The sequence below is a fragment of the Piliocolobus tephrosceles genome, chromosome 11 (assembly GCF_002776525.5).
Source record: "Piliocolobus tephrosceles isolate RC106 chromosome 11, ASM277652v3, whole genome shotgun sequence".
NCBI lineage: Eukaryota > Metazoa > Chordata > Mammalia > Primates > Cercopithecidae > Piliocolobus > Piliocolobus tephrosceles.
The window spans coordinates 123,972,373-123,995,771 of NC_045444.1; the positions used below are offsets into that span (position 1 = coordinate 123,972,373).

Below are 23,399 nucleotides of genomic sequence, written 5' to 3' on the forward strand. Positions count from 1 at the left end.
TTACATTTCTTTTTTCTTTTGTCCTTCTCTATAGATCTATCAGGTCCAAAAGGTAGGCTCTTCTTTATTTTCTAACTTGCATGTACTGTTTTTTCCTTGTCAAGGGCCTGGTCACCTTTCAGAAATAACACCTTGCACTGAAGATACATAGAAGTTCTTACTGTTTATTTTACTACTTTGTGTATGAATTTGTTTGAACATTCTGCCTAGATCCTCATCCTGCCCCACTCAAAGCCACAGTCAGACACATTTCTGTGTGCTGAATGCTTTTCTCATCTGCATTTTCCTCAAGAAATTTAAAAATTGTTTCTTTAAGAAGAAAAGTAATTGTAAGGCAAAATAAAATTATATTTCAGATTTTGGATAGCCTTCTGAAATTATGTATTTAAAGAAAAAGATGATTTTATTAGAAAACTTAAAAAATCCATGCAGATTACCACATACTGAGAGAGTATTTGATATTGACTAAAAAGTCTGAGTAAAAAGACAGTGATGATATAAAATAAACCTGCCATTCATCCCTAATGCTCAGATATCATAAAATAACGTGCCTGTCTGTTTCCTAGTATTTTGTAGAAGAAGCTGAGGTTCAGAAGTAAATACACTGGGCAGGCTGGACACAGAAAATAAAGACAACCAAGTCAGTGATTCAAGATCTAGCAAAAATGAAGTCAGAAGTGAGCGAGTTCCTTGAGAATTTATAGAATTTGTATAGAAGGGAGTCTTTCCCATAAATGAATTTAGTTTGATACTTACAACATCTCTGATAGTTTCCTTTTATAAATTTAGTTTCTAGATGAACAACAACTGTATTTTTCTCTTAGAGCGGATGAGAAAATCAGAATAAGATCACTTAATTTCGGAGGTTAGAGCACATAGGCCCTCGGAATGCACGGGCGGTAAATTTAAGACCTGTTGTGTTGGATTCCTGTGCTGGCCATCAGAACGAATCACCTTCCCCGCGGGCGCCCTGCACTCTGCATAGCTGCTGTCCCGAAGAGTGCAAAGAAGTTTGTTAAGTAGATGCCAGAATCTCTTGTGCTTGGCTAGTGTTTCCAGGGCCCAAGTGTAGAAGTGGATATATTGCAGCTGGCGTTCCTCGTCGTCCTCAAGAGAGCCTCGGGAAGAACTGGACAGGTGCAAGGCCAGGCGGGGAGCCCTGCCTGTGACTGACAGCAGGACGCTCTCATCCAGAACCTGGAAGAGGGGCTCTGTCTGGTCGTTTCCACTCACATTCATGCCTTTCTTTTGCTAGGTCACGTTATTTTCTTTTTACTAACGTGCCAGGGATACATTGTGAAAACTTTTGTCAGAATGTGCATTTGTATAGAATGTGAAGCTAGAAGGAGCCCCAGAAATCCGCAGTGGAGGAGCAGAGGCACAGTTTTGTGGTAAAGGTGTGCCCAGGGAAGGAAAGGCTCTCCTCATCGCTGAGATGTCTGGGGAGGAGAGGAGGCGGCGATTGCTCCTCCGGCCCAGCCAACTGCCTTGCGGAACAGTTTCTCTGGGATCAAAGCTATTTCTGAAAGTAGTCCGGCTCCTGCTTCCCTCCGCATGGCTTCCGGCTCATGGTAGTGATTGACATTTGAAATGTTTGCCCTTCCTGGACTTCGCTGTGCTAGTGCTGCTGGCTAACCCAGGAACTACTAGTTAATTGCACTTGCTGTTACTAGGGGCGTTCTCTCTCCCCAGGAATGACATGAAATGCAGTTACAGTAGCCACTTACAAGACCACCCTGGCCGGGCGCGGTGGCTCACGCCTGTAATCCCAGCACTTTGGGAGGCTGAGGCGGGCGGATCACGAGGTCAGGAGATCGAGGGCATCCTGGCTAATACGGTGAAACCCTGTGTCTACTAAAAATACAAAAAAAAAAAAAAAAAAAAAATTAGCCCGGCGTGATGGCGGGCACCTGTAGTCCCAGCTACTCAGAAGGCTGAGGCAGGAGAATGGCGTGAACCCGGGAGGTGGAGCTTGCAGTGAGCCGAGATTGCGCCACTGCACTCCAGCCTGGGTGACAGAGCGAGACTCCGTCCCTAAAAAAAAAAAAAGACCACCCATGAACGAGGTGAATGATCTTCAATACTGTTTCTTCATCATGAAAAGAGCAAGATAGAGTGTGCAGATATAATGGGCAAAAAGAAATCTATGAAAACAGAAAAACTGACAATACAGATTTCTTTTGGAATTTAAATAATTTTATTGTGAATTTATATAGCCCTCATCCTTCTAAAAACATATTTTGCTTCCCTCTTTCTAGTTGAGCCAAGATAGGGAGGAGCGATGGCATCATATTTTACTTGTGAAAAATCTGGAACTTGACAGGTGCTAACATTAATTGAATGCAAAATAGCTTTAAGCTGATGCATTTCCCTGACACTGAAGTTAAGACATGACTTTGGGATATGTTTGCTTTTACTTCCTTTCTGAATTTATATTCCAAGGTAATGACTTACAGAAAAAGATATGGCTCATGTCCTTTTTGTAGGAGGGTTCAGTATTATTGAATTTTTTAAAGCATTTTAAATTCTCCCTCCTAATTTTTGCTCCTCCAATTTTCTACTTACTATCATCTCTAAGAGAAAGAGGTAAGACCATCTGAGAACTGCATATTTTTAAATCTGACCACACTTCGAAATGAAACTAAACCAAACATAGCAACAGCATGTTTTGGTTATTGTAAAATAATTTCAAAAATGGTCTTGTATGTCTAGCGTCTGATTTTTTCTCTTGATTATCAGATTTTAATGTATAAAGAGAAAATTCACATCTGTGTTATAATATGGAAGTTTGGTTAGTTGTTTCTTGATTTTCTTACTGGAAATTAAATAAAAAGGAGAAAAGCAAAACCCCATTATCTGGGCCCACGACCTGGGTTCCCACCTACCTTTGGGATTCCCCAATTCAGTGACATCAGTAGCCATTCTGAGTCTGCTTTTCTCATTTTATACTTGGACCACTGAGCAAGATAAAAACATGGAAGTATAAACTAAAGCAAACTTGTCCAACCCGCAGGCCACATGCGGCCCAAGACGGCTGTGAGTGCAGCTGAACACAAATTCGTAAACTTTTTAAAAACATAATGAAATTTTTTTGCAAATTTTTTTTTTTTTTAGCTCATCAGCTATCGTTAGTGTATTTTATGTGTGGCCCAAGACTCTTCTTTCAGTGTGGTCCAGGGAAGCCAGAAGATCGGACACCCCTGAGCTGACGTCATCTCCAGACATACGTAACTTGTGGGTCTGCGTATTTTTCTTCTGTACAAAGACCTCTTCTGTGGGTGGCAGTCATCTCTCCGTCCATGCTACAAAGACATCAAAGTCTGAATTCTCATGGGCCTAGACTCAGCATAGACGTCAGGCAGCTAGAACAAGTGCCAGCACACAGTTTCTCCCCTTCTTCTCTCAGTTTCCCTGAGGTCCCAACACAGGAATGGCTCTGAGCTTCTGCTTCTCTTAGATGGTGTTTTATTCCTTCATCGTGTTTGCTTTGAAGGCATGAGCAGCCTGTCCGAGGGAACATGAAGGCTGCTGGGCCGGCCTTACTGTCTTGCTCTCCGCCGAGGCCCTTCGTCCGGGGGAAGCTTCGTCCTGGGCTCTTCTTGCTTTGCCTGGATGGAGTGGGTGGGGAGGATCTCTCTTCACGGCTCACAGCCTGCATGACTGCGCGGGTGCTGGCTCCCTGCGTAGAGGCCAGGTGTGTTGCTGACTGCTTTGCCTTGGCGTGTTACCTTCACCGCACGGCTGGACGGCGGTTTGGAAATGCATGTCGGAACAGTGCCTTAGACAACTGCCTTTTTAAGAAATTTCACTTCTTGCCTAATTTTTTTTCCCTTCTGTCTATAGAAATATTATGGGCTGGATACAAAATGGGGTGACATCGAGCAGTGGATGGTAGGCCTTGAATATAATTTTGTTTTTACTCTTCCCTCCCCACTTGAATACAATGTTGAGACTTAAATGGTTTATAATGTAATTCTTACGTAGTTTAACTATGTAGATAGATTCCTATTGCACCATAATTTAATACTGAGAGATTTTCTTCCGGGGATTTCTGCATCTAGTCTCTGATTGTTTACATCCCCAAATGCAGCCTGCTTAGAAACAGTCCTGGTTTTGCCTGTTCAGTAGCCACTGACTGCTGATGTCTCCTGGCCAGCGGTTTGGGGAGGTCTCCACTACCACAGCCACCCTGATCTCCTTGAGCACAGGGCCCTCTACCAGGACTCAGGCTGGGCATGCGCCCCTGGCTTGAGAACTTTCCAGAGAACATTCCCATTGACATCGCAGCTCACCAGACTCTGGTTGGAACCTGAGAGGTACATTATGCTCCATTTCCTTCGCTCATGATTGCGACCAGCTGCCCCATCACCCTCATTTAAACTTTATCTGCATTTGCTGTTGGGTTCTCTCTTCATCTTGTCCGCTGTGCCTGCTGAAACCACTGGTCTTTGGTAAGAAAATTCCTTTACCTTCTCAACCTGCTTCGTAGAACAGCCCCTCTGCCATCCTGTGAGTGGAGGGCTAGCTCGCCCCCATGATACTCCTGTCTTTCTGGCTTTCTCAGGAAGCAGCAGCACCCACATAGGGAGGCTGCGGAAGGGGGACAATCTGTGTGCTTTCCACTGGTCCCGAGAGAGCATGGCCTGGCCCTTCTCGTTAGTTCATCTACCTGAGTCCTTCCACCTCTTCCTGTCCCTTTTGCTTTATTGCCTGGCCCCGTGGACTTCATCACATGCTTGTAGCATTTGAGAACCTGGTTAGGATGGAAATGTCCTATTAAATGTTTCTAATACATAAAATTATCTGAGGAAAATCCAAAATTCTTTCCTAACATCTTACATACTGGGTATAAAAGAGGTTATCTCTTCAAATATAAAGAGCACACACTTACTCTGTTGGAAATATGATTACATTCAGCCTAGGCAAACCATCATTTTAGGGTTACATGACATAAATGTATTTATGTTAAACCTTAAGACATTTTTGTCCACAGGTATGGTGATAAAAGAGAAAAAAAGAAAAGAAAAATTTAAAAAATCTTAAGACATTCTTTGAAGTTGTATCATTGTTTTATATACCACTGAGAAAGAAAAAATGCTAATTATAACTGAACAACTTGGATTATAAGATACACCCCAGCTTCAGAGATGTCTAAGTGTGAAAAACCATGTGTGTCTTAGAATCCACGATATATAGTAGAAAGAGTGACATCCTTTTTGGATATTTTGTGGAAATGATTTATCTTCTGATTCCTGAAGAGAGTAAGGTTCTGAAAGTAAGGGGGAAAGCAGATTGATTTAACTGGACCAGATGATAGAGGTTAGAAAAAATTAAGGCCCAACTTCTGCCCCAAACACTGTTTTTACAACAAAAATGAAGTATCCCAATTATTTTTGTGCTTAAGAACCTCCCACCCCAGAAAAGAACATTTTTACCCACTGGTTTAGTTGAAGCCTTTAAACGAAGGCAGACAAAATATTTATTTGACATTTAGATCAGAACTGCTGTATTATGTTGCAATGGGACTACCTAAGCTTTTTTAAAGCACTTTTCCTATGTCCATCTGTGTCTAACCTTTTCATACTGTTTCCTCCATTATTTTGGTAGGAAGACAGTGAGCGCTACTCTCGTAGATCCAGAAGAAACACATCGGTTAGTACCGTGTTCATTAATGACTTAGGCAATTTGATTGAATTCTAATTTACACTTGTAGTGGCTGAAGTATATATAATATATATCATATCTTAATGATGATATCATCCCTTAAAGAAATTAATTAACACTATTGATGATAGAATACTGATATTATTACCTAAATAAAGACTATGAACTCAGCTTTTAGCGTTTTGACCTGAATTTGGTAAGGAGAGTGTGTTTGAGAAATTTTTGAGTATTAATATATTCATAACAACTGTAGTGCTTTTTGTGCCACTGAATACCCATAAATAATTTGCATAATAATATACACCAATGCTGTGTATTTCTATTACTGGTGAGATAATACTATTTGGATGAAATTACTTTTTTTTTTTTGAAACAGAGTCTCGCTCTGTCACCCAGCCTAGAGTACAGTGGTGCAATTTTGGCTCACTGCAACCTCCACCCTCCACCTCCCAGATTCAATGATTCTCATGTCTCAGCCTCCCAAGTAGCGGGATTACAGGCACACGCCACCACACCCGACTAATTTTTGTATTTTTGGTAGAGATGGAGTTTTCCCATGTTGCCCAATCTGGTCTCGAACTCCTGGGCTCAAGTGATCTGCCCACCTCAGCCTCCCAAAGTGCTGGGATTACAGGCATGAGCCACTGTGCCTGGCCCTGAAATTACTTTTTTTTTTTTGAGACGGAGTCTTGCTCTGTTGCCCAGGCTGGAGTGTAGTGGTGCAATCTTGGCTCACTGCAACCTCTGCCTCGTGGGTTCAAGTGATTCTCATGCCTCAGCCTCCTGAGTACCTGGGATTACAGGCACGTGCCATGACACCCAGCTAATTTTTGTATTTTTAGTAGAAACAGGGTTTTGCCATGTTGGCCAGGCTGGTCTCAAACTCCTGACCTCAAGTGATCTGTCTGCCTTGGCCTCCCAAAGTGCTGGGATTACAGGCGTGAGCCACCACGCCTGACCCTGAAATTACTTTAAATCCATATTGTCCATAAGCAGACAGAGATCCACAAAGGCCATGTTGTGGGGGACCTAGACTGGTGTCCACTGAGATGTCCAGGGGCGGTGGGGTCAGTTCCCAGCATCACCCTAAGACTTGAGCACTGGTTCTTCACTATGTTGTATGATTACTTCACTATGTTGTATGATTACTTCACGGTTGTTCTCGTCCTTTCTTTTAATAGGCTTCTGATGAAGACGAGCGCATGTCAGTGGGTAGTCGTGGAAGCCTGAGGGTCAGTAAACAGAATGATGGAGTCTGCATGGCACAGTTTCTGGTCCAAGCCCTTTACTTTCTCATCCCTGCATTCTGATTCCTTCTCCATTATCCCCGTGGTCTGATAGTCAATACTTAACTGATGAGATGCTTACTTAAAATCAAATCAGTGGGGGATGTTTCTTTGTTGCTGTAGAGAGATTATTAATATGCATAGGCACGCTGGTTGTTTCTTTCTCTCGAGATGAAGTCGTCTTTTTTTCAATACTTATCCACATCACAAAGCTCCCAAGCCTTGATTAGCACAGTGGGCTCAGCACATTGGTGTTCCACAGGAACGAAAAGGCGCATCTGCCCTTCATTAAGTCTGTATCCACTGACACACATGCTTCTGGTAAAATCGGAGCCTCTATTAAAGTAGCTGTAAGTTCATTATTATTGAGCAGTGTTTTCACACAGCTGCTATAGACTGCCTGCTGAAAACCTGGACCAGGACTGGATCCGTAAGATCTGCCTTCAGCCGCTTTTCCTTGTATCAGTTATAATTAGATCTCTTCACCACTGATAGGCTTAATGGTCAATCAACACAAATATGGACTTTTCTTTAAACATTCCAGAAACCTTAATAATTACACTTGAAAAAAGTGTGAGTTTTGGGGGAAGTAAAACAGAAAAACTATGTTTTGCCCAGTGCTTTAAGTCAGTGGATTAATCTGAGCATGTCAGTTTCTTTTACCACAGGATTGAAATTCCATCTCACCACTAGTAATAAATAAGTCTCAAAGCAGCCACTCCGTTTTATTAATCCTTAGGGACCCCATAGAGCTGAAGGCTTGTTTTACTTCACTGTGACAAGTAAATCCTATTACTCCTTGACTTATACATGTGTGAGTGTGTGTGTAATTTGACCGTTTGTAATGATAAAATGCAGAGGTGAAACATGGTTGCTGTGCTATGAAGCAACTCTGTTCTTGTCACTGTCCTTGCAGTGCCAGAAGCAGATCTGTACTGATTTTGCCAAAAAGCTGTGGTTCAAATGTGAGGCCCCCCTGAGGGCTTCCTTGCTGCTTAAAACCTTCTCCTGAAATGCAGCCTCAGGGATGCCGTTGTAACTGTTAACCTCAGGACACTCTGACACCACTCACCCAGGAAGAGGGAGGATTTGTGGACCCAAAATATAATAAATGCAAAGCTCAGTTAACAAAGTCTGTAGACAAGGCCCAGATATCATAGCTGTTGAGCAGGCCCAGGAGAAGCTTGAGTCCTTGAAACCAGTGAAGAAAATGCTGTTTCAAGGATGAGGGAGAGTGACCAAGAGAGGAAAAACTCAGACTTAGCAGCATAGAGGATGTCGGTGACTTTGGCAGGAGAACTTTTAACAGAAATGTTGAGGGCAAAGCCTGGTTAATATGCGTTCAAGAGAGAATAGGAGGAGAGAGACACAGAATCCCAAGCTCTCTCTCAAAATGCATCATTTTCAGAGCCACACCCTCCTGAAATTATAGGCAAGAGGTATGCACTTACATTTTCCTGGGAAAAGTATGTTCAGTGTCTTAAGATTCTCAGAGGGTCTCCTGACCCCAAAGAGTTGAAAACAAGTGCAATATGAACGAGTATGATGGTGTTATGTAACAGCATTCATTTCATTTTCAAAGATTTTTAACCAGAAATAAGTTACATCTTTCTGCTGGACACCACTCTTTGCCAAGATACCAAGTATATTTGTTTTAAGAGCTGAAATTCCCTATGGGAGATTCATCATTAGGACAGTACATAAGATGAGGAGGAAGTGGATGGGATTTTCGTTTTCAGTCACATGACACTTTCCCATCATGTACTTGATCTAAAGAAATAGATTCCTCAGAACTTAAGCACTTGGATCCTGGAGATGAGAGTCACACCTCCTAATGTTTATGGGCACCAAACAAGCCCAGAGCAGTGAAGAGGCCTGCTTGGGGTCACAGTTCTTAGGAACAAGGCCAGTGCCTGCTGCTCAGAGGCCTGGTGGCCTGCGTGCCCTCCGTGTGCTGGGTGCCCTGGGCTCTATGCTTGCCCCTTCGTACCACCGAGCAGGTCATTCCCCAGAGTGAGGACTCTCATCTCGCTCTATTTCTATGCAGGGTCAGTTTTTTACTGTTTTTATGTATTTTAATATTATGAGCTTTTTACATTGTTGATTCTAAGATCGTATCTTTTGTGTATTGACTCTGAAAACACAGGCCTTCTTCATTTAACTAGAAAAGATGATAAACCGCAAAAAAGGTGGGGAGGTGATTTATACTATTCTGGCATTTGTATGGATGCCGCCTCAGAAAATCTAGATTTCGGATTTTCTAGAATTTCTAGATTTTAGATTTTCTGGAAAAATCTAGATTTTTAATTTTCCTTTTTGAAAAACTGACAACAATGCGTCTGTTAACCTTTTCCCTTATGTAACTAAAATGGATTATGTAGAAGAGGAAATAAGATTTATCAGACTGTTTCAGACTTCCTGAATTATAGCAGCCTTTTCCATGTAAGTTTATTTAATGCTACTGGATTCTATGGTAGCTACCATTCTGACATAATTCTTTTTGTAAGTACATATTAGATCCTAGAGATTATGGGAAAATGTATTTTTGTTAAGATTTTAAAGATTGCTTGTATTTATGTTTTACTTAGCTTTTAAATTTACTTTTGGCAACTCTCTTTTCTGTTGTTGTTTTTTTTCTGCTATCTTTCTTCTGACAGTCGCAGCCTGACTTGGAGTATGGGGGTCCCTACGCCTGGGTGAGATGGTCGGATATACTTTGCTGTGTGACCTTAACTGTGTGGTGTGACGTATAATAACCTATGCTATTTCCACGAATCTCATGGGTGCTTTTCTGAAAAACCAAGTACATCTTTGTCTCCAGTTTTTGCCTGGGGGGCTGTGAGGCCAGGAGGGCAGGCTCACCCTGCGGAGTGAGCAGTCTTCCTCCTGGGGCCTCCAGGGTGCAGCCCTGATCCTGCCGGAGGGGAGGAGCCCAGGCATCTGTGCACGAACACTCCCTCACCAGATGGCCTTTGAGCACCAGCTGTTTGCCGTGCCTTGTGTCAGCAGCTGTGTATACCAAGATGAAAAAGATAGTGTCTGCCTTCAAGGAACTCAAATCAAATCAAGAGTTCCCAAAGCCTCTACATTTCCTTTAAAAGATTAAATGTAAAGTCGTTTTACCTAATGAAAAATCTATTATTTTCCAGTCTATATCCATTCAAATTAAATGTACAATCTGACTTTTTTGCCAGGAAGTATTCTTTGAGAAAGCTCCTATTTCCAGTAACAAAAACTGAGGCTTTAGACTTAAACTCAGAATTACTTCTTCTTATATGTTTCTGACAGTTTCTGTGCCTTATGCTTTCTAAAAGTCTGTCAGTGTTATACTTCAAGGAGGAAAAAGTTCTCCCCAGAAAGCGCAGCTCAGCATTAAAGTGATTTGATGCTAAAGTTATTATAGCGTATTATGTACTATTTCACCTGAAGGACTTTACCTAGAAGCATTTTGTGCTTCATTTGTTCCAGTGCATTTCAAAATTATTTAGTAAATTCCTGTTTTAAAAATGTATTTTTGGCCAGGTGCGGTGGCTCACGCCTGTAATCCCAGCACTTTGGGAGGCCGAGGTGGGCAGATCACAAGGTTAGGAGATCAAGACCATCCTGGCTAACACAGTGAAACCCCGTCTCTACTAAAAATACAAAAAAAATTAGCTAGGCATGGTGGCGGGTGCCTGTACTCCCAGCTACTCAGGAGGCTGAGTCAGGAGAATGGCATGAACCCGGGAGGCGGAGCTTGCAGTGAGCCAAGATTGTGCCACTGCACTCTAGGCAAGACTCCTTCTCAAAAAAAAAAAAAAATATGTATTTTTGTGTTGCAGTTATAATGAATAAATTGTAGCATACCTCTGCATGGCATATTTGGTGCCGTGAGCCTCCTGTGGGGCGGCTATTCTGCTCTTAACAGATGCAGGCTGGAGTGAGTAGCTTGGGGGTCAGGACAGGGGAAAGCACAAAGACAGGTCATTAGATTCAGAAAGTGCTCTTCACAGAGTATCTGTTGCTTAACTACAGAGCACTTCAAGTCACTCTGGCAGGTGAGAGCATTTCTGTGACACTCTACCTCCAGCAACTCTCCTGTTCTTTAAGGAATTCAATGTATTAGCAACATAAATCTAGATTATTACTCTTTTTATGTTAAATTCAAAGTAAATTTTATTTAAGAGCTAACCCCCAGTGGGATAAATGTATGTGTTAGCAATGGTCAGGAACACATTTTGAATTTCTTTTTCGGTGTTCTTTTTAAGAATTCAATAGAATGCATCAGGGATCGAACTCAAGAGTTTTGACGTTGTCTTCCTTGTTTGTTTTCCATCTCTAATGCCCTTTACATGTGCTCTGTCTTTTGACTCATGTAGAAAAGACATCTAACATTATTAATCCAAAAAGTTGGCAGGGGACTTTTGCATGGTCCCATAGGAAGGTCACAGATGCTTTGATAACACTGCGTGGTAGTCATTAGCATTCGGACTAGTCACAAGTTACCGTTTTCATAGGACGTTTACCCTTGTATCTTACTTATCCTGTATTAGAAAATACTAACTTATGTATGTCCTCTTTATTTTGTTCTCTCTTATGGCAGTGTTTCTGGAGAGCTTGTTAGAATGCATGTTCCTGAGCCCTTTCTCTAAGTATCCTGATTCCCTAGGCAGGGGCCCTTGCTTGTGAGAAGCATGCCAGGTGACCAGGAAGCAGGTGGTCTGCGGACTCCCCTCTGAGACTCAGTCTTAGAGCATGGAACCAGCAAAGTGAACAAGCTTATGTACCACTTAAAGCCATACAGTACAATAGAGCAAAGCTTGTTGAGCATGAGAGACCCAACTTAAGACGGAGTTAATATGCTGCCTGTGGACTTTTTGTTCTAATGTTGTTCAGTTAACTGTCAATGCCCCTTGCCCTTTTACGCCACGTAAAAATAGCCCCACCCATCTAAATACAGCACAAAAAACACCATCCAAGAGGAGCAAGTTAGCAGTGTTCTTTAAGAAGGTCAAAGTTCCTCTCCCTGTGGAGATACAGTTAACAAGATCCTATAGATTTGGGAGTACATTCAAGGAATATAGCCCAGGAATAGATTCCTTGTGATAGAATTCCATTACCACAGACCTGGTCATGGAAACTGCTTTGCAGGCTTTCCTGCAAAGTAACAGTTTTTCCCGGGTTTTCGTGGAAGCCTGTAAGCGGAAAGGTGACAAATGAGAGGATACTGTCATGCTTCCGGCTTGCCCACCTTCTGCTCCATCGCTGCAAGCTGAGCTGGAGAACTGCAGTGCAAAGGACAGGGTTCCTCTGCAGCGTTGTGTGTTTCGTAAGCAGCAGTGGAGAGCCAGAGGCCTTGCTTATGTCACACATTTCCTCATTTATTAGTAAAGTCAAAGTCATCTAAAGTTGGTTAACGTTAGCCTTCATTGTTATATTAATTTCTTCTGGAATCTAGTTTCTGAGGAGATAACAAGGGATTGAGATCTACAATTTGCAAGTCCTTGACATGCATTTTCATGTCAAATAATCTTGTTGCTGAAGACACGAGAGGAAATTAGTCTGAGTAAAACTCTTGCCCACCTCCAAAGATTTTTACTATTAAATTTATTTCAGAAATGTTTTAATGTTACTCATAGAGTTCTCAAATTTAATGTGGAAGGATTTCTACACTTCTTTTGTTTCAGAACTTCAAATTGATTTCTTGATTTGTTTTGAGTTATAGCAAAGACAAATATGTAGTTTGATAGTCAAAGTTTCATGAATCTGGATTTATAATCTGTTTGGAAATTCAATTTTTTTTCCTACTTTAATGTCATGGCTGCAAAACATGTGCTGTGCAGCACCCATCCCCTGAATAAGGAAACACATTCAGCACCTCCCACGTCCCCGGGCCCCTTCCATGTATATTCAGGTATCTGCCCAGTCAGCACATGCTTCATGAGAGCACTGTTCTAGGTGCTTGAGATACTCATTTTCATCTCACGTTTAATCCTCACGATGGCTTTGTAATGTATTTATTATTATGCACATTTTCACGGCCAAGAAAGCGGATGTTCGAGTGGATTAAATAATTACTTAAGGTCACATGACAGAACTTCTGTCTGGAATTTGGACTCATGCCCAGAACCTGATGGCATCTCCTTCCATTTTTACCAGTTGTGTAGACTGCTCCTCCTTTTTCTGTCCTGAGAGCTGGTTTTGTCTCTGATGTTTGACAGTTCTTATTTTGAATCGGCAGAAATTTCCTTATAGATGAATTAAGGGACATTTAGAAAGCCCTTGCTTTGGAGGGATGATAGGCATCCATTTAATAGAATCGTTCTCCTTTATTCTGGAGGACACGTTATGAAAGTATTAAATATGTGTTCAGATTTCATTTTGAAAAATAAAGTGGGAGGGCTGGATGAATGAAAAACTAGTATAGAGGCTATACCCCACGATGAACTTTTGCATTTCACTATAGATTGACTAGAAATGATTTCTGAGGCTGGGCGCGGTGGCTCACGCCTGTAATCCCAGCACTTTGGGAGGCCAAGGCGGGCAGATTATGAGGTGAGGAGTTCGAGACCAGCCTGACCAACATGATGAAACCACTTCTCTACTAAAAATACAAAAATTAGCCGAGCGTGGTAACGCACGCCTGTAGTCCCAGCTACTCAGGAGGCTGAGGCAGGAGAATCGCTTGAACCAGGGAGGCGGAGGTTGCAGTAAGCCAAGATCGTGCTACTGCACTCCAGCCTGGGCGACAGAGTGAGAGTCCATCTCAAAAAAAAAAAGAAATGATTTCTGAATCTTCTGAATTATGGCCCATAGCATCACAATGTGCCATAATTTTCGAAGACCCTCCCTGAACCAGGAACTGAAAACTCATTGACTCAGACCGAATCACTACCCATCGGCCTGGCATGTGGCGTCTTGCTAGCAGAATGTCCACAGCGCCACCATAAAACCAGAAACAGCCTGACAAGGAAACGGCCGTGCCAAGCCCAAATGTTCCACCTCGCGGAGGGACTTGGTGCTACTTTAAGACTAAGAGTGACATGCGACAGGAAGCCTGCTGACTTCGTTAGCTTGACTGCTGTTCTCTCCTGAGCTGTGGGGGAGTGGACGGGGGCAGGGATGCAGTTTGGAAGCTGCTAGGACTTGTACAGTCCTGGGCTGGTCATTCACCCCCTCCACCAAGTAAGCTCACCTTACACCTGGCTGGTTTGTCCCTGCTGATTTGTACCTGTGAATTCATGTGTGTACTGATGTCAGTTTCTCTCTTTTCTTCATTGAAACAGACAAATGGTTATGATGGAGAATTGTATGGATCACAGTCCCTGAATAGAAGATCTGGCAGGGTTAGTATAGTAAATTTGCATGGCTCAAAATTCAAATAGGTTGTTTCAAAGCTTCTAGAACTAAAAACTAATTGCTAAATTTAAATTTAGCTTCTTTGCTGTTTTTAAATGTTAAAATGGGTCTGTCTTTTTTTTCCTAGCACATGATGGAATGAAAGATAATGTTTTCCAACGAGCAAACATTCTGAGAATGTTAGCCCTGCAACATTCTGCCTGTTAGTATAAGGGGTAGATATTGATAAGAACCTCAAGTTTAAAAAGATCTGAAATTAAAGATTAGCTCTTTCATTACTGTACTCCCCTGGGCGTATGCATATAATGTGTGTATTAAGTGTATTCAGCTTTCAAAGGTATTAAATCCAACATTTTTGCAGTCTCCACATCTGTCACTTGTGATTTTAATGTTTGCCTTAAAGGCATGTGTACAAGAACCTGTGTTTTCCTGGAGAGGAAAAGGAGAAGAAAACAATGCAGGTGCTGGGAAGGCTCCCAGTTAAGGGGTGGGAGGCAGGAAGAGCTGGGGGAAGGAAAGGGTGATGCTCTAGCGGGAGAGAGAGGGGTGGGAGGCAGGAAGAGCTGGGGGAAGGAAAGGGTGATGCTCTAGCGGGAGAGAGAGGGAGTGGTGCCAGTGGCAGGGGCATTAGGGAGGCTGGACAGGGGTGGGGAGGGCTTTGGATTATCAAGGACAGGAGGTCATTGGGGATTTTAAAAGGTTGCACTGGGTACATTTCATTTCCATCAAGCTTCACAATATCCCACAGGTCCATTCCATGTTAGATGGTCTAAAAATTTCCTGTCCTTATGCTTCATTTTTTTCTTTTAGTAATATTCCCAATTGTGTAAAATAATATTTCTTTTCATTTATCTTAATTATGTTATATTAAGATATCATGTATACACTTAAATTATACTTTTGGGCTTCAACTGAGTGACCCCACCCTTACCTCCTTCCCTCTCCCCCACCAAACCAATCTTTAGCTTTCTGAAACCAGCTGATCAAGTTGTTTTTATTTTATCATTCCTATTTACCTATTTGGCATTGCATGCACTTTAATATTTATTTGTTTTTTGAGACAGAGCCTTGCTCTGTCACCCAGGCTGGAGTGCAATGGTGTGATCTCAACTCACTGCAATCTCTGCCTCCCGGGTTCAAGCGATTCTCCTGCCTCATCCTCCCAAGTAGCTTGGATTACAGGCACCCACTCCCACGCCCATCTAATTTTTTTGTATTTTTTAGTAGAGACCGGGTTTCTCCCTGCTGGCCAGGCTGGTCTCGAACTCCTGACCTCAGGTGATCACCCACCTCGGCCTCCCAAAGTGCTAGGATAACAGGGGTGAGCCACTGCACCCAGCTGGATGTAACATTTTTAAAATGTATACTCAAGACATGTAAAGACGGCCTGCAGGACATTTTCCCTGTGTGGATAAGGGCTCTCCAGTGGATGGGTGGCAGCAGGCTGTCATACTCCACCCACCTTTCTGGCACCGCAGGGCTGCGCTATAGCCCGCAGGTGGGCTGGGCTGAAGAAAGATTGAAAATTTTGCAATAAATGGAATTTTAGTTACCTAAGGAGATAAGTAACAAGGATAATTCAGACTAAGAGTTTACTGACAACACAGTGTGAAACTCAGTCATCACGAATCGTGCTAGAAGATGTGAGATTGCGAAAAGCAGTACTAGATACACCCCTGGCGTCACCAAGACGTAAACACTGAAATAGAAAATACAGCTTGGAATCTCTAGTTGTTCAGCATCTCTGCTGTACTGTTTGTCCTGGGCTCCTAGTATTGGCTCGGTTGTGCTGTTTCATGTTCGCCTTTTGAATGGGACGGGGGCGCTTATGGAGTCATAAGGAAGTGCTTGTCACTTAAACATGTTTTCTTCTTTGGTGCTCAGAATTCCAGCTACAGCGGTGACAGCAGATTCTCTACTTTGTCATCATCCAGGGAGGAGAAGTTGGTTGGTTTCCATTTAAATCTTTCACATCCTCCCTTCAGAAACCGCAGGTTTTGTAGCATGCAATCTTGTGTGTGTGGATTCAGCTCTACTTTTCTCTTTCGGTGTCTGTTTGACGGATTTTTGTTTGGGTAGCTGTGTTATTGACATGAAAAGCAGTAGTTAACATGAGCCCCTTCATTCAGATGCCCTGCAGTGTGCTGCGTTTGACCACGCCAGCTCGAATGTGAATTGTGGCATTCAGCTGGCTGCAATGAAAGGACGTGTTTTTGTGTATATTTTCTAATTAGAATTACTCAAAAGAAACAAAATAAGAAGAATGCTCTTGAATTCTTGAGTTTCTGAAAACAGAACTACTTTGAAGAGTACATGCAAACTTTTTGGTGGTTTCTTGGGCATGGACTCGACTTGGAAGGAAAATCCAGAGTCTCATCCAAATCCACATGTTTACACAACAGAGTTCCTTCCCATTCTCTACAAACATGCATCGGTCTTGATAAACATAATTTCTACATTGTTTAAGAGCCCTAAAATTGCTAAGGCTTGTTGGTGTTTGTTTAAGTTCAGATTTACTCAGTAAACTGGGACTAGTTTAGGTAGGAAAATCGAGCAGGCCTGGGATCATCTCAAAGATAAGCGGGGGAGGTGGGTGCTCTCCAGGCACCGACATCTAGAACAGAAGCCACTGGCACCGGAGACCTGTACAGTAGTGAACAGATGAGTAAATAGAATGAGAGGGAGACTCTGGTTTTGCCAGGAAATGTCGCAACAAAGGATGTGAACTGAACCTTAAGAAATAGGAAGAGCCGAGTGTGGTGGCTCACGCCTGTAATCCCAGCACTTCGGGAGGCCCAGGCGGGCAGACCATGAGGTCAGGAGATCGAGACCATCCTGGCTAACACAGTGAAACCCCAGCTCTACTAAAGATACAAAAAATTAGCTGGGCATGGTGGCACGTGCCTGTAGTCCCAATTACTCAGGAGGCTGAGGCAGGAGAATCGCTGGAACCCAGGAAGCAGAGGTTGCAGTGAGCCGAGATTGCACTACTGCACTCCAGCCTGGGCAACAGAGCGAGTCTCCATCTCAAACAAACAAACAAATAAATAAATAAGCTAGATAGATAGATGATTGATTGATAGATAGATAGATAGATAGATAGATAGATAGATAGATAGATAGATAGATAGATCGATCAAATGAAAAGAATAGGAACTAACCAGGTAGAGCCTAGAGGGGAAACTCTTCAAGGTGAGTAGCCATTTCAGCAGAGCTGAGGCTGTGCAGGATGGTGAGAACCCAGAGGCGCCACGTGGCTGAGCCCAGGGTGCTGTTGGGGCCATTCTATGGACCTGGTGACCGCAGGAGCAGCTCCCCCGCTGAAATCAGACTTAATGACTAAGTGCTCTCTGCAACAGCATAATTTGCCCTTGAATTAAGAAAATGCCCAAAGCCTTTTTCAAGGCACTTAGTCATTAAGAAAACTTTATTTCCAACTCATTTTTGATAAGCTGAGTTACTTGCTCTAAAATAAAGATGGCGATAAATATCTCATCCTTGCATATGAACAATTCACCCAAGTTCAGCCTGCATCTGACTCACTTCAATCCATTTAAGAGAAATAACCCACATCCAAAGGGTTAAACATCAGAATGAGAGCCGACGCCTTCAAACAGGGCCACGTCAGAACTCACCCTGAGCCCTGGGTGCCCATCACTGGCTGCCTGAGGGCTCTTGGGTTCACCCGCCCCACCCACCCTCAGAACCTTTCTGGGAAGTGTGCTCTGTAGACATCTATTCCTGCCCAGTAGGTGGTACATTTAATTTTATTTAAATATGATAATGGAAAGGTATCAGCATAGAATGTAGTATTGATGACTCTTCCTAACATCAATTAAAATTTATTTCAGTATTTAATATGAATTAAATCTTTCTTTCTGTGTATAAACTCAGAAGTCCTAATTTGGCCCAATCTCCTAGTTTTGTCAGTTGCCTGGCCCAGCTGTCTTTATTTCCTTCCGACCCTCATTCTCTCCCTCCCCGGTGAGTGCATGCCCGTTACTGTTTTGGTCGTATAAGGTCGCTGGACTGATGTACCTTTGCAATGCCGTGAGGGTGTGAGCCTCTCTCCCCTCTCTGCTGCCCATTTGCTCTGATTACAGGGACTCTCCAGCTCCAACCTTGGGCTTCCCGGTGGTGGCTTGGCTCCCACACCCCTCTCTGCCCCAAATGGAAACTGGGTCTGTCTCCTTTTTACATCACTTTGTCGCTCCTTCCCTTTCCTTCTGTGCATCACTGTAATTGCTGATTACGTTTAGTGGATACTTCAGCCTCCTCTACACAAAGTCACAAGAGCACAGCTTAGCAACTGTTTTAATTGGCTTGACTAGTTTGCTAAGACTTTTGTCAATCTTTTAGAAAAATGCTTGTCAAATACTTTAGAACCTAATAGAGAAAAGGAGACTTAAGGAAAAGGAGGGTTTTATTAAATGCGTATTTTCAAAAACTCGAGTCCAAAAAATTGGTCTCTTGGGTCTCTCCTCCTTTTCCAGCAATTGTTCCCCATTTGGGGTTTCATTTGTTTTTTTTTTTTTTTTTTTTTTTTTTAATATTTTTTCTCTTGTAAATGTGTCCAGGAAGCAATTTGGAAGGTTTTTGTGCATAATCTGCCTCCTTGGTCTCTGAGAAGTGGACAGAACAGTGTTACTTCTTTGGCTCGGTCTCCCCTCTGTTTCCTGTTTTTACAAGGTGGGGTTTAGGTCCGGCCGTGAGGTCCTTGGCCTGTTAGCTACAGGTATCGAGTCTTATTCTAATCCAAGGAAGTCGGTGTCAGGGATGAAAGTACACATCTTATTTGGAGGCTGAACTGTCCTCTCCCTTGCACGTCGACCGGAGCTGCTGAGTGATCACCACCTGGCTGTGCACCTTGCCTGACTTGCTCGGTGTGCCCTGGAAATGAGTCTGGATTCTGTCCCGTGGCACAGTCTCTGGACACTGGGAGCTGCCTTTGTGTCCCGGCCTGTCCCCTCACCAGCACTGCCTCCCCCTGACATGTGTGCTAGGCAGGATTCTCCTTTGACAGGGATAGACTGTGGCCCCTCTGGGGGTGCCTCCCACACTGGCTGAGGCAGCCTTGTAGCGACTCCCTTTGTGTCTTGAAGACGGTCACTGGGCCCCTCGCATAGAAATAAAGACTTTCCCTGCCCGTCTTCACATGTGGTCATCTGCGTACTGAATACTGCCAAGTGTGTCGTTAACCTTGGATTTGAGCTGTGGGTTTTGTTGCTGTCAGTGTGTTGACGTTGTCACCATTCTGTCTCGTCCCCTGACTCTTCTTCCAGGAAGGCCTGAAATGACTAGAAATGATCTTGTTTTTAAAGATGCTGGGAAATTTACTGTTTCAAAGTTAAAAATCATCCCATTTATCTTTCTTGTAAATTTTGGATTTGCATCTATCAAATTTACAGAAAACACAGTGCCTTGATGGGTTTGTTTCCATCTAACCACTGTCCAGCAGTTGGCTGTGGTGAATGCTGAAACTATCGTGATGACCTTTCGCTGTCATTTGTTGCTGTTTTTTCAAGGCTTTTAAAACCTGCCATTTGCTTTCATCCTCCAGCCCTCCTGTCTGTACAGCGCTGCCCGGCCTTCAGGAAGTTACCGGGTGCGTGTGCTGCCCGCCCTGCTTCTCCGCACCCACTCCCGCTGTGCATGCACCGCCCCCACCCACTCCCGCTGTGCATGCACCGCCCCCACCAAGCCCAGAGCTGTGGATGTGCCTGTTTCCAGCCCCCTGGGGGAAGTTGCACCTTCACGTGGAGTTTACATGTGCCTGTGGGGAATGTCTGTCCCCTTTGGCCGGATCTGGGTTTTCTCTCCCCCGACTGCAGCTGCCACACTGCTCCATCTCCAGGAAGCCTTGTGTTTGCTGGGATTGTTAGGAATGGAACAACAGCAATGTTTACTTTACCTGTTGGCGGAAAGAATGGTGGCTTTTTAGTGCTTCGGTAACTTGGACAGATACTAATCCATGTTACTCTATTACTTTGGAAATTTCCAGTTTTAAATATAAGTACTTAATGCTATGAAAAAAATGTAAATAAATACTCAAAGTACCTATATTGTCTTAATAGCTTTTTTTTTTTTTGAGACAGAGTCTCCCGCTGTCACCCAGGCTAGAGTGCAATGGCATGATCTAGGCTCAGTGCAACCTCCGCCTCCCGGGTTCAAGTGAGTCTCCTGCCTCAGCCTCCCAGGTAACTGGGATTACAGGCACGTGCCACCACGCCCGGTTAATTTTTGTATTTTTAGTAGAGATGGGTTTAACCATGTTGGCCAGGCTGGTCTCAAACTCCCAACCTCAGTTGATCTGCCTGCCTCGGCCTCCCAAAGTGCTAGGATTACAAGTGTGAGCCACTGTACCCAGCCATTAATAACTTTCTGAATTTTCATCAGATTGCATACTTATGTGTTAGATATATTAATAAATGACGGAGCAAACGAGTATGTCCTCAGGGGAAAATAGGGAAATGAATGTTCCTTTACACCCGGCACAGTTTGACATCACCATTTGTGGCAGTGTCAGCTCCTGTTTACCCACGTTGATTAATTAAGTCGCATTTTCCAGTTAACCAATTACTCTTTCTTCTACTTAGCAACTGTTAAAGGATTATAAAATATTTAACATTAAAACTGTAATTAACATTATTTGATATTTTATCCCAAAGTCACCTCACATAAAAGTAATTTTCTAAGCATTAAGTATGAGAATGCCATCACAGAATTCAGGATGTGAGAATTGTCTGCTCATTTTAACCCGGATTAACAAGTTTTTCCTTAGGCCTGGGATGTTTTTCAAAATAATAGATTTAAATGGTCTGTTGGAGATTAAATTGCACGCCGCTGGACAGCAACTAAAACCTGTCTCTCCCGCTTTCCTTGTCGCACTCTGCAACCCTTTGAAGAGCTGGAAAGGTGGTTCTGGGCCCCCCCCGCATGCTTTTCAGGTCATGCTCCTGGCACGTGTCAGTTTTTCACAGCTTACGTTTTCAGTACTTTCTGGGGACTCTTGGAGAAAGGAAGAGTGCACATCCTGACAGTCTCTTTTGGTCGCAGGCATCTGTGTTGGATGAAGGCAGCTTCGGTGGGGCCCGACGGGGCAGCACCAGTGGCTCCCGTGCTGTAAGGCGCTTTCGGTGATACCGCCTTTCCCCCTGCCTGCTGCATGACCTGGGGATGCTCGCTGGGCAGGGGAGTGACTGGCCATCCTCAGGAGGAAGCACCGAGTCACTGGGCTCACCACCCCCTTCCATTATAATGAAGGTCACGAATAATGTGAATCGGGAAACCTCCGGTTGTTGGTTTCATGTCATCACTCATTAGGGAGACTCACTTGCACTGAGTTTCATCTGCTCTCTTTGCAGCACGCCAGCAATACTAACAGGTCGTGAAATCATCTTAAATTAATACAAACAGAAAAAGGGCAATTTGGCAGGCCACACATCATTTTCGTCTCTGAATAGTTGAGGAAGAGGAGCAAATTTTAAAAGTTAGACTGTTACGCATATTTCATTCCCTGTTTTTATTTTGTTGTCTCTCTACCTCTTTCTTCTATTTGAAATGATAGGCTCAGCCATGAGAGTAAAAATGTAGTAGGTGCACAATAAACATTTGTGAATGAATGAATGAGAGAAGCAACAAGGTAGAAAAATGAGATGGAATCTGTGGAAGTGGGGAGACGAATTTGCGTGTCCCGGGGACCCGTGGAAATGGAGCCTTCAGTGCTAATTGGTGCTCCCTGGCGGTGGATGCGCCTGTATTCAGAGGCTCCTCCCCAGTCCTATAAAAATGGCTTCAAGCTTCCAGGAAATAGAATGATTTACTAAGAAATACTTGAAATGCTTTCATAATTTTGCTTTTGAAGTTAATCAGCTACTTACTTGGCTAAATCCAGTTTTATGACTTACTGTGCCATTTGGTCCAGCCATCATGAATATTCATGAATTCTTACGATGTAAGCCAGTCTAACCTACAGTTTTCTTTAAAATGTAATTTATGAATCTTAAATCCAGTAGTTGACAGCATTCGTTTTTGTCGACAACTAGTTACACATTTATCAATTTTTATATTGCATAAGTTGTTCAGTATTTTGCAGCCCACTATACAACATATGTTTCCCAGTTGGTAAACATTTTCATAGGCCGTTAGAAAGCTCCTAAACCATGCGTGAAGAATGCAATAGCCCTGCCTGTGATGTGATGGATAAAGCACAACTAAATGATTCTCTTTTATCAGAAAAGAGGGAGCATACTAATTCCAGAGGAATTTCCCCCAAGCACCAGGTGGTTTTCTGGCGTCCTCAGTGGGGACTCTACGATCTGGCAGGACAGAGGGCTCCTGATGCTCTCTAGACGCTACTGTGTCACCAGCCCCAGTGAGTCGTCAGCCCTAGTGAGTCCTTGGCCCTTCTTGCCCTTCGGCGAGCAATGATTTCTGTGCTTTTAGCCCCCACAAGAATTGCCTGGGAGTGAGGGCCTTAGAGAGTTAAGAAAACAGAAAGTCATCTTGTCCTGGCAGCACAACTGCCTAAAATAGCTCTGCTGTGGGTAGCAAATTAGCATCGTGAGGAAGAGGGAAGGGACAAGGAAGTTCCTGACCTTCCAACCTCTCCCATCTTTTCCCCGGAACCCTCACAGTTCCCCTCCAAGTGGATACTCCATTCCTTATGTTTACAGGAGGGCCTTGGGAGAGAGCCACCCCTGCTCTCAGTCCAGCATGTAGGGAGGTTGTGGCCCAGGATGGTGTCCAGAGTGGCCCCGGCGCCCAACCCTGAGGTCCCAGCCCCAAGTGGTCATGACCTCAGGGTCCAGGCTGCCCCCAGGCCTGCACAGATAGCCCTGGTCCTGCTGTGGAGGACTTGCCCTGGAGAACCAGCAATTGCCCCCGTGCAGCTCCTGAGTATGAAGTGACTCTCTTCAGTGTTGTGACGAAGCTGGGACATAGTCATCACCAGCGGCATCATCTGATCCAGGAGCCGAGGAAGTTGTTTCTGGCAGAAAGTGGAAACAGAAGAAGCCCAACATGTACCCCCTTTCCTAGTCCTCAGCTCCTCCATGTGCCCCACGTCCTTACTTCCATGTCACTTCCTAGTCCTCAGCTCCTCCGCGTGAC

At 43.6% G+C, this 23,399-nt stretch overlaps 1 protein-coding gene across 6 annotated transcripts in view; it reads left to right on the top strand.

Moving 5' to 3' along the window:
* Window positions 1-23,399, top strand: part of LRRFIP1 (LRR binding FLII interacting protein 1) — a 101,286-nt gene that overhangs the window by 26,026 nt on the left and 51,861 nt on the right. For 2 of the 6 annotated variants that reach the window (XR_002735050.1, XM_023228721.1), the window contains exons 3-4: window positions 5,608-5,652; window positions 6,846-6,896. The exons of 3 other annotated variants lie outside the window; for them this stretch is intronic. Coding sequence is in view for 2 of the 3 variants with exons in the window: in XM_023228721.1 (XP_023084489.1) it covers window positions 5,608-5,652; window positions 6,846-6,896 (96 nt within the window). In the remaining variant the exon portion in view is untranslated. The remainder of the gene's footprint in view (window positions 1-5,607; window positions 5,653-6,845; window positions 6,897-23,399) is intronic. One more of the 6 variants, XM_026446868.1, reaches the window with a different exon arrangement.